Here is a 12563-nt window from a genome sequence, read left to right on the forward strand (position 1 = left end):
AACATTTGTTATAGTTGCTAAAAGCTGTGAACATTATCATTTCAATATTCATATAGCTAGCTAGCCAGTTACAAGAATGTGTTCTCTGTTACAGTACAGATAGTTTGACCATGCATACACCACTGCAATCCCCTATAGTCCATCTCTGTTTGGACTATACAGTGACCTAACAGTTCCACAAACTAAAGCCAGACTTTTCTAGCAAGGCATCATTTCAATTAAAATATTATTAAAGGGGTGATTTACCTTTAAGTTAACTTTTAGTATATTATAGAATGGCCAATTCTAAGCAACTTTCCAATTGGTATTCATTTTTTTCTTTTTTATAGTTTTTGAGTTATTTGCTTTACTCTTCTGATTCTTTCCAGCTTTCACATGGGGGTCACTGACCCCATCTAAAAGTCAAATGCTCTGTAAGACTACAAATGTATTCTTGAGTTTTTATTACTTATCTTTCTATTCCGGCGATCTCCTATACATATTCCAGTATCATATTCAAATCAATGCATTGTTGCTAGGGTAACTTGGACCCTAGCAACCAGATTGTAAAAACTGCAAACTGAAGAGCTGCTGAATAAAAAGCATAATAAGTCAAAAACCCCAAACAAAAACCAATTGCAAATTGTCTCAGAATATCACTCTCTACATCATACTAAAAGTTAATTTAAAGGTGAACTATATGCAGCACATTTCCCCATGTCACGAATTGGAGATAATAGTTTCTCATTTTTTAAAAGAAAACACAGAGAATTATTCTTGATTATTTTTATGCCTGCATGATTTAACCAAGGTTGTGGGTGCAGAAACAAAAATGGCTTCCACTGTTCAAATCTGGATATCACATGGACCATTTGGGCCACTCATGCTAGGCTGCTTTAACTTCTGGATTCAAAAAGCACCAATAAGGCTGCAGCTGGAGAGATATCAGGTTTATTACTATAATATGCATTGATTCCTTTAAGGTTATCGTTTCAAAGAACACCAAGCCTAAAGATGCCAAAAGGGGTGATTTGGAGTAAGAAGCTGATTGACTTTCCCGAGCAGAATAACTTAAAGAAGGTTAGATAACATATTGGGTCACCAGTACACTCAAAAACTTTAAAAACCAGTGATTTAAAAGATAACTTTTAGCCCTCAGGGGATGGCGTGAATTATGTTGAATAATGGGATGGGTTTTAGTGTAAGCTTTTACTTGATGTAGCAAAAATATTAAATTCATAATAAAACTGAACTACATTTTTCTTTCATACATGTTCATTGCTTATAAAGTAGCTCACTTTTTAACACTTAGAGGTATATTTATCATGCTGTGTAAAAAGTGATGAAAACATTATCGGTGATGTTGCTTATATCAGCCAATCAGATACTTTGCTTTGGTTTTCTAACTGTTGAAATCTAATTGCTGATTGGTTGCCCTGGGCAACATCACCGGTAATGCTTCACTCCACTTTTTACACAGCATGATAAATATACCCCTGTACAGTATAAATACAGGTATGGGACCTGTTATTTAGAATGCTTGTGACATCACACAGAAAATGTAAGGTTAGGCCATACCTGTTAATTAAGTGACTTACTCAGTTAGCCAATAAAAGGTATCACCTAAGCTTACATTTTCTGCCTAACATGGTACAACATCTTAAAACCTTGTGATATCATGATACTTTTTTGTCTGCTAAAATCATTTAAACATTCAATAAATCAAATACGATTGTTTCACCTTTAATAAGGATTAAAGGAGAAAGAAAGGCAAAGTCACTTGGGCTGCCAAAATGTTAGGCACCCCCAAGTGACATAAATCGCCTACCTTTTACCCCGGGCTGGTGCCCCTGTTCGGAGAGAACAGCACCAGCCCAGGGTAGCTGCGATTGCTTTCTCCTTCCTAGTTCCGTGCGCGCGCATGCGCAGTAGAGTGAATAGTGGAACTTTAACAGAAAAGTCGGCTTTTCACTCTACTGCGCATGCGCCGACCGCTGGCATTTTAGGAAAAGAAAGCAGGAAGGAGGAAGCACTCCGCTACAGGTACCCCGGGCTGGTGCTGTTCTCTCCAAACAGGGGCACCAGCCCGGGGTACAAGGTAAGCGGTTAAAGTCACTTGGGGGTGCCTAACATTTTGGCACCCCCAAGTGACTTTGCCTTTCCTTCTCCTTTAATTATATCTTGGTTGGGATTAAGTACAAACTAATGTTTTATTACAGGAAAAAGGGACATAATTTTTAAAAATCTGAATCATTTTTCTGTAATTGAGAGCTTTCCAGTTAAGGAAGTTTCACAATTGCAGTTGATGCATCAAAATATGCACAATTACATGTGCATGTTTTGATGAATAGCACTAAAAATTTTTGTAGCCAGGATTGTATAATTTACGGCGCTTAGCATCAAAATAACGCCTGCGGATTCCCCACCATCAATAGACTTGTGAACAACAGGAGGTGGGGCCGACGTGCCAGAGCCAAGATGCGGCTATGTAAAAGTGCAATAAGAAACTTTGGACACAATTACCTTTTAATAATCCATTTTGTGCAACTACAGTTGCAAACTTTAACCAACCCTATGTATTTAGTATCCTTCAACTAAAAAACAGTTTGTAGCTGAATGTAAAGGCTGTGATCCAAACAGGACTCTTCTGAAAACCATTAGACCCATTATCTTCTCAAGTAACCACTCTAAGCAGAATTGATTGAGTCACGTAATTAAATCAGGCATTTGCTTTCATGCTTCTTGTTCTGCATGCCTGAATCTCAAAGAACATGGCTTATTATTCTCCATGATATCACTTCCTTGTGTAACTTTATAGATCCATTAATTGCTAATGGTTTTTAGCCTAATAATTGTGTACCTAGGTTATATAATTGCTGTGGGGCCCTGGATTTTTAGTATATAACTTTCTCGCCCAGCTGTATTTTAAAGGAATACTGTCATGATTTTTACAGTGTTATTGAACCTAAATTTGAATGGGACTTAACCCCAACTTTGATCACTGAGGCAACAAATTAGTGAAAGCAGAAATCTTTATTTCCCCACTACCAACACATAAAAATTCTTTTAAAATGTACATACCCCATAAAAACAAAGCGGCAGTAGTAGAAGGAGGGGCCCCTCCACGTTGTATTAATCACCTCTTAATAAATGATGTAATAAGTCACATTTAAATTTTGGTTTAATAGTATATGTTTAGTAATTGGACACCCTGTCTTTGGGATATCTGATTTATTTGGTATGTCCATCATCTAATAGTTACTATATTTGGATTCAATGATTTTTATGGTTTACATAGCAAATAATTCACTCTACCATTTAAAATTTTATTCTTGAACCAACAAATGTATTTTTTTTTTGTAGTAATATTTGTGTGTAAGCAGCCATCTCGGTCATACCTCCCAGCATTGGAGAATGAGAGAGGGACAGAATGCGGCGAAATGTTTAGACCACACCTACTGTGTCCACACCCCCAGATACCACGCCCATTTTGTGGTGTAACTAAACTAACAAAAACGAATTTAGTGTAGTAGTTATTTTACAAATTATAACACCCTGTTGTGCCCCTCTATAAAATTCAATATATGGTGTACTTCCCCTTTAAAATACATGGTCATTTAATTGAGAAATAAAAAGGATCACAAAGTGGATGATTACTGCACACCTATGATACCTGGGACCGACCACCACCTACCCTTAATTGGCAGGACTGAATATTTACAAACAAATAATAATTATATTATAATCAAAGTCCATATGTTTTAAAGGGGAAGTACACCTCCCATTCAATTCTATGGGTGTTATAATTTATAAAGCTTCTATATTTATACTATATTAGTCCTTGTTTGATTTCTGTAGGTCTATAAATTATATGCATATAGAAACTTTTATAAAAAGTTTTTACACTCGCCAAGCGAAGACTTGTTAAAGGACTTGTCATAAAGCAAGACAGTTGGGACCTATGATCACGGTGCATTGTGCCTGAGCTTTCAGAAAGAGGCAATTATTTTTCCTACTCCCATGTAACTGGAGTCCCAAGCTGGACTTGGATTTCTTACTATTGAGTGCTATTCTGATATCTACTGAGAGGTGCTATCTTGCTGCCGTCGCATTGTTCTGCTGATTGGCTGCTGGGAGGGGGGTGATATCACTCCTTTTTTTCAATTTGCAGCTCAGCGGTAAAGCGTGACTGAAGTTTATCAGAGCACAGGTCACATGGCTGTGGCACCCTGGGAAATGAAGAATATGGCTAACCCCATGTGAAACTTCAAAATTAAATATAAATATGAAATCTGTGTTTGAAAAACAGATTTCAAAGCAGGATTCTGCTGGAGAAACTCTATTAACTGATGTGTTTTGAAAAAAAACAAGTTTTCCCATGACAGTATTCCTTTAATCCTTATGGCCGTAGGTTGTATTACAACAACAGACACGTGTTAAAGCATCCAGAAATTATATTGGCCAATATAAAAAACATACAAATGAGTTGACTGATATTGTACTTTGTATACTGCTTAAATTTAAAATGTAAATTTTAAACAAGAAAAACAAAAGTTAAACAATTGTGGCATATCAGAAGCAAAACAACTTATACGATTGTTAGGTTAATAGGAATTCAGCTTGCACAAATATGCAAAAGAATCCTATCTCGAACAAGAATTATTGTTCTTTGTGAAAGGGCTTTCAAACTGACTGGAGAATTATTTTTCTTGGCTTGAGTATAAATTAAGTTACTTATTGCAAATTTTCATTATATTTTGGCTCAGTTAGAGTACTACTGTGTGCCATTACACTGAAAAAGGATCCAATAATTCAGCTGGGAAATGAAAGACTATTGTGAAACAAAAGTTAAATTAACATTCACGATGGAGATAGATGGTTCTCAACCCACAAAATCTGCCAGTTCTGGTTCTCAAGTTGCATGCAAGAAATATTAATAAAAGGTGGTGAGATTTAGGGGAGACAAAAGTCCCTTATTTAATGCCTTTCTCTAGTGTGCTTTGGCAAAGAATCATTTTATTTGTCTTTTAGGAAAGGGCTATTAAAAAGAGTATATACACATGTCAATACAAGGTAATCTAATTGTTATGAGTGTCTAGGTCAGTGCTAAGGATAAAGAAATCCATTTTTTGTAAACTGCCAAAACCTGTAAGAGCCAAGTGAATTACCAGACTTTTACTTGTGGCGTTATGTGGCCTATCTGAAATTTTGATTGATTCAACCCAGATTAACTGCTCTTTGAATTGGCACAGTCTCTTTTTTTCTTTTGTATACACTCAAATAGCTTATTCACCCAACAGACTTTTATGCATGTCTGATTCCCAGTAGTCCACTGATTCTTTTTGTTAAATGCAAAGACAACCTATTACTTTTTTATATTAAATCCAGAGTCTTATTAGAAGGTGTTAATTGGCTCACCTATTTTTTTTTTTATGAAAATAATCTCAAAACCACAGGTATAAACTATTCTGGGTAATAGATTCCATAACTGTATTATATTTTTATGTTTTTGTTTATCTGGCAGTAACTTAAGTAAATTTATAAATTAGGTTTCGCTGCTTAAACTGCCCTGCTAATTGTTGTACCTGTACTACGTGAATGCTTAACAGTACATTAGTGCCACCTAGAACAATATACTTATTCTGCAGAAACCATTACTAAACCGTTTTAGAAGCTTTCTTTGTTTGCTTAAGATAGCAGCTGCCATTTTGAGTAGCTTCCTTCCTTGCTCCAGCTCTAGCCGTTATAGCTGAGATCACACATTCCAGGACAGGGAGGGAGCTCTTAGCATTCTGGTGGGAGGAGGAGCAGGAGAGGGGAGAGAGGAGAGAACTGCTCTGGCCCCAGGAATTAAGGATGTTTCTAAGAGGAGAAGTCAGACACTGGAACATCATGTTTACAAAAAAAAAGACAAGAAGTCCTGTGTTTCTTTTGATAGAGCATTACTGTAAGTGCTTTTGGCTGTATTTACATAGATCTTTCTGAGCTTACTTAGTTTTTACCTTTCCTTCTTCTTTAAGGATAAATATAGAACAAATTTGCTACAGTCCCTGTCCATGATTCAAATGTCCTAATGGTCCCTGCCAGAAGCCCTGCATTCACACAACAGAGCTGTCCGTTTAGACAATTGTGTTACCACGTGTTCCATGGCGTGCAAATTTTCGATAACCAGAAGTGACATCACCACGCATGAGCATAAACTTATCTAGAGCCATTGCATTGCAGGACAGCTGGAATGTCTGGGGAAAGCTAGAAAATGGGGAGTGGTAGAGTGACGGGACATTACGGTAGGAGATGGAGTTGAAAATCAGGCCTCTCCCAGGAGAAGAGGGGGGGATTGACAGGTCTGCATTTAAACGCATTTTCATAGGTAATATTTGAGATGGTCATTCCTCTAGCATTGAAAGAGATGATTTGAAATATTCACACACAGTTTTTGTCCTGGTTTCTCCAGTCAACTTGCTGCACAATATTTTTATTCGTTTTTATGCCACCTTTTTGTGTCCATTTGCTGTTGGACAGTTTCAGAACTGTAATGACATTAAGGAAATAGGTTCTGCCTTAAACTTGTTAATTTATTCTATTAGTTGCACTTTGTAAGTTTCACTTTTTAGTGTAAGCAGTCTGCATTCAATTCTTCTTAGAAGATAAAAATCTACATAATATGGGTGCACTTTAATTGAAATGCATTAAAATGCAATTTCTTCTTTGGACTGCTAAGTACTTTTCTATTATCATGGTCAATAGATAGAACCAAAACAGACCTGTATGCTTCTAGGTAATTATTTTTTTCCTGCCTTTTCCTATTTCACTCAAAGATTTGTTATCTGATAGAATTAATTGTGCGCCCATTTACTTAGACAGTGGTACATATCTGTTTAAAGCACACAGAAAGGCAATGAAGCTACATTGTGTCTCCTTAGCTAATCTTCGGCGTATTTCAATTAACTTTGTAATTTGGATTATCCCACTCATTTTATTCATAGCTTAAGAAATAGACCTTTGTAGAATTTTACAGAACAGATTAAAAGTACATTGGTTCCAGTCACAAAGAATACCCACATTCTTTTATCCTTTTTCCTTGCTCTCCTACTTTTTCTAAGCTTCTGCTACTAGTTGGATCAGGTGGGGTCTTATAGGCCTATATCTCTACTCAAATGTGATTATAAAATAATTGCCAAACTTTTGGCCCACCAACAAAACATTTTACTGGAGCTCATCATACTTGAACAGCTAGGCTTTTTTCCCTAAATAGACTTTAATAGTAAATAATTATAATAGTAAAAGCTGTACAATCTGCATTAGCTGCAATAACGTCCTACTTTCAGAGTCAAAATGACCAAACATTGGAAGTCAGATTAAATGCTAATAAGGCATTAGATCGGATATTTAACTCCCATTTGATCAGACTAGTTACATTTAGATACTTGGCCCCTTTCTGCATGTTTTATTAGCCTCTCCATCTTCTCAAATTGGCACCCACCACCTCAAACTGAATGCCTTTGCAGGTGACATATTGTTATTCATATTGTTATTCATGATCTAGAGGCAATCCCTTTTCTTTTAACCAATATTAATCTCTTTGGAAGGGTAGCAGGGTTTCTAGTAAACGTGACAAAGGCAATAACCATTCTCCTTTTTTGAAATCTTTATTTGAAAGACACATGGTTGGGGTCTTTCTCCGTTTAAATGGACTACAGAGGCAATACAGTATTTGGGAATTGAGATCCTCTGGCAAGTTTATGCATTATGAAACTTAAATGTAACTCTTTTACTGAACAAATTTCCGTAAACTTACTGTCAAACCTACCTGTGAATTTTTTAGGACAGTGCTGTCCAATTTATACAGTGGAGGAAATAATTATTTGACCCCTCACTGATTTTGTAAGTTTGTCCAATGACAAAGAAATGAAAAGTCTCAGAACAGTATCATTTCAATGGTAGGTTTATTTTAACAGTGGCAGATAGCACATCAAAAGGAAAATCGAAAAAATAACTTTAAATAAAAGATAGCAACTGATTTGAATTTCATTGAGTGAAATAAGTTTTTGAACCCCTACCAACCATTAAGAGTTCTGGCTCCCACAGAGTGGTTAGACACTTCTACTCAATTAGTCAACCTCATTAAGGACACCTGTCTTAACTAGTCACCTGTATAAAAGACACCTGTCCACAGAATCAATCAATCAAGCAGACTCCAAACTCTCCAACATGGGAAAGACCAAAGAGCTGTCCAAGGATGTCAGAGACAAAATTGTAGACCTGCACAAGGCTGGAATGGGCTACAAAACCATTAGCAAGAAGCTGGGAGAGAAGGTGACAACTGTTGGTGCGATTATTCGAAAATGGAAGGAGCACAAAATGACCATCAATCGACCTCGCTCTGGGGCTCCACGCAAGATCTCACCTCATGGGGTGTCAATGATTCTGAGAGAGGTGAAAAAGCATCCTAGAACTACACGGGAGGAGTTAGTTAATGACCTCAGATTAGCAGGGACCACAGTCACCAAGAAAACCATTGGAAACACATTACACCGCAATGGATTAAAATCCTGCAGGGCTCGCAAGGTCCCCCTGCTCAAGAAGGCACATGTGCAGGCCCGTCTGAAGTTTGCCAATGAACACCTGAATGATTCTGTGAGTGACTGGGAGAAGGTGCTGTGGTCTGATGAGACCAAAATAGAGCTCTTTGGCATTAACTCAACTCGCTGTGTTTGGAGGAAGAAAAATGCTGCCTATGACCCCCAAAACACCGTCCCCACCGTCAAGCATGGGGGTGGAAACATTTTGCTTTGGGGGTGTTTTTCTGCTAAGGGCACAGGACAACTTATTCGCATTAACGGGAAAATGGACGGAGCCATGTATCGTGAAATCCTGAACGACAACCTCCTTCCCTCTGCCAGGAAACTGAAAATGGGTCGTGGATGGGTGTTCCAGCACGACAATGACCCAAAACATACAGCAAAGGCAACAAAGGAGTGGCTCAAGAAGAAGCACATTAAGGTCATGGAGTGGCCTAGTCAGTCTCCGGACCTTAATCCAATAGAAAACCTATGGAGGGAGCTCAAGCTCAGAGTTGCACAGAGACAGCCTCGAAACCTTAGGGATTTAGAGATGATCTGCAAAGAGGAGTGGACCAACATTCCTCCTAAAATGTGCGCAAACTTGGTCATCAATTACAAGAAACGTTTGACCTCTGTGCTTGCAAACAAGGGTTTTTCCACTAAGTATTAAGTCTTTTTTTGTTAGAGGGTTCAAAAACTTATTTCACTCAATGAAATGCAAATCAGTTGCTATCTTTTATTTAAAGTTATTTTTTCGATTTTCCTTTTGATGTGCTATCTGCCACTGTTAAAATAAACCTACCATTGAAATGATACTGTTCTGAGACTTTTCATTTCTTTGTCATTGGACAAACTTACAAAATCAGTGAGGGGTCAAATAATTATTTCCTCCACTGTATGTAGCGGGCAGGTTATTATAGCCTTGTCAAGAGCTAGATTATGTTAAAATGATGATGAAGCAGACTGGGGGCCCTAAAAATCTTTTGGAGTCCTGATTTAGGCAGATGTTGCCTCATTAAGATGATATGGTTCCCCCATTTGCTGTACCCCTTACAAATGCTTCCATTGTTTTTGACAAGTAAGGATTTGATGAGGCTAAATAAAGATTGTCAGTTTATATAAACTCCAACAATCACGATCTCTAGGAGGAATTAATTTTCCAGATATACAAATGTATAATCTGTCTTGCAAACTCCAATATTCTGCAGATTGGATTATTAAAGGAATTTTATTCCTTACCCCCTACTAAATTAAACTTTTACATCAAATGCCTCTTTGGCCTTTTTATTACACTCTGATTATAGGCACCTCCCATCTAAAGTAAAAGATATTTTGGTACTATGTACTATAATCAGAGCCTGGAATGTGGCACGTAACAGATTATCTGTCTCACCCTCATTGTCACCATTCGTATCCTTTGTAGGCAATTCATGAATTTTAAATAATTATACAGAATATCCATTTTACGCAGGGTTTCATTGTTTGGGATATTTTCTCATATTTACAATCTAGGCACCTTGCACAAACCATTATTCATACATCCCATCACAGGGTATAAACAATCTTAATGACTGTCTATTCTGATCCCTTTCAAAATGATCTTCAATTACCCTGTTATACAAAACTTTAAAAGTCCCATTATCTGATAAGGATTTTGAGAAGCATAAGAAAATTGTTACTTCAAATTCCAAATCATTTTACACTATAAATCAATGTTACTCTTTAATTCCAGTAATTTTTAAGTTTTTAAGTTTCTGAATATTTTGAATAGTGGTATTTCTCCCCTGAGCTACAAAAAAAAGTGTGTTGGTTAGATTCGAATGCTTGTTTAAAATGTCTAACACTGAAAGCAGATATCGTCCACTCTCACTCTGTTGTCCACGGATTTAACACTTTTAGGAAGAAGTTAGTCAATATTCTATTCAGTATTTTGTAGCTTCCATTTGCCATGATACTGCGTGGGGCTCCGGGGGAGGGGGAAATTACACTATTCTTTTATTTTTTTAGGGTATCTTCAATAATGTTTATATATCAATGGCTATTGGGGTTGGTCAATGACAGTGTATTGGCAAACCCTAATTTCTCATACAACCCTATCTAATATTGTATTGTTATGTTTCAATCCATTCTGCATGTGCAGTTAATGGTTTAAATAAAAACAATAATTAAAAAACAAAACACGACATTTGTTTGATGAACATGCAAATAATAATGCTACATGTAGTTGTATGTTCAGAAATACATAAGAGCATATCCGTAAGTATTGCTTGTAAGAAGGCAAGCATTTAGCAGCTTCTAGTTATGTAAATGTGCAGCAAAGGTATATATGGAAATTAATTATAAATTCAAAGAACTGTTTTGTTCTTGTCTGGTGCATCACAAGTATTTCAATAAGTTGTGGCATAATTCATTGCCATACCTACCTACATTTGAAACTGGGAGAATTGGGCCGCATCCCAGTCAGTGCTAATAACATCCACATATGCCCTGAAGGACCCGATTCACATGCTCCACCTGTTCTCCAAAAGTGTCCCCTTTTTTGGCACAGGCTCCTATATTTCCCCAGCTCTCGTGAGATAATATATATGTTAATAACTGTGACTTGCAGTTTGTGAGACTGGTACAAGCTTATAGGTCTTTGCATGAACAATGTTACCAACTAATAAAAAATAAAATATAGTTGGTCAGTGTTAAAAAACCTGTGGTATTTATAGGGACAAAAATTACCTTCTTGTAACAGTAAGCAACTAATCTTACAAAGAGTTTGAACCTTTACTTTACTCTAGACCAGTGCTGTCCAACTGGCGGCCCGCGACCCCCCTCTGTGTGGCCCCCCACCTGTCTGGCTGCTTTGATGGCTTACTCTTGTATAAGCTTTAAATGGTATCAGTACTGTGATTAACTGCCCCCCCTGCATGGTTCTCACCTCAGATTCAGGCTGTAATCCCCCTGTATTGTTTAAATATGTAATCCCCTGTGTTGTTCACACCTTTTAATCTCTGCATTGTTCACCCCCTGCAGTGTTCACACCTCAGGCTCAGGCTGTAATCACCCACATTGTTCCCCTGTTCACACCTCAGGAGCAGTAGAAACCCACAAATAATCCCTGCACACTACAAAAAGAACTGAGGTGGTACTGCAATTAAAAAGTTTTTTAATATATAGTTATTGTGCAGACTGTAGGAGCAGTGCCAGCATTGTGTCACTGTAGGCTGCCTGTGTGTGCCATACACACAGGCATCATAGGGCAAGCAGAGTATGGCACACACAGGCCAAGTATGGCACAAACCAGCCAAGAATGGCAAACACAGTGAAAGTATGGCACACGCAGGCAGGGTAGGGAAGGCAGAGTATGGCACACACAGGCAGGGTAGGGCAGGCAGAGTATGGCACACACAGGCCAAGTATGGCACAAACCAGCCAAGAATGGCACACACAGTGAAAGTATGGCACACAGGCAGGGTAGGGCAGGCAGAGTATGGCACACACAGGCAGGGTAGGGAAGGCAGAGTATGGCACACATAGGCAGGGTAGGGAAGGCAGAGTATGGCACACACAGGCAGGGTAGGGCAGGCAGAGTATGGCAGGTTTTTGCTGTACTACAACCATTAATATGGGTATGGTCATGTGATAACATGGGTGCGGTTTCAAGAAGGGGAGCGGTCAAAACTGGCTTCCATTATCGGCCCTCCACCACATAGGTCGGAAAAATTCCGGCCCTCGGTACAACAGAAGTTGGACAGCACTGCTCTAGACTATCATTCATGTGTGGTCACTGGATTGAATTTGCACTTATTTCTCTTTCTAGAATGCTGAAGTTTCAGTCTTTGAAGTAAATATACGATTTGTTGGTGGACTCTTGTCAGCCTACTATATCTCAGGGGAAGAGGTAAGTGCATCCACATTCATATTTTTAGATATTCTTTTGTTTATCATATTATGAAATATATAAAAGTATATGAATATTTCAAAGACCTGTTAAGACTAGAAATTGTGTTTGTGTAAAGCATTTAAATATAA

General features: G+C 37.8%; 1 protein-coding gene across 1 annotated transcript in view; it reads left to right on the plus strand.

The window, feature by feature from the left end:
• The window catches only part of man1a1 (mannosidase, alpha, class 1A, member 1), a 146692-nt gene that overhangs the window by 63833 nt on the left and 70296 nt on the right, over positions 1 to 12563 (plus strand). Inside the window, exon 4 of the mRNA XM_002932113.5 lies at positions 12352 to 12432. Coding sequence (XP_002932159.1) covers positions 12352 to 12432 — 81 coding nt within the window. The remainder of the gene's footprint in view (positions 1 to 12351; positions 12433 to 12563) is intronic.

This window comes from Xenopus tropicalis, chromosome 5, assembly GCF_000004195.4.
Source record: "Xenopus tropicalis strain Nigerian chromosome 5, UCB_Xtro_10.0, whole genome shotgun sequence".
In the NCBI taxonomy this organism is placed as follows: domain Eukaryota; kingdom Metazoa; phylum Chordata; class Amphibia; order Anura; family Pipidae; genus Xenopus; species Xenopus tropicalis.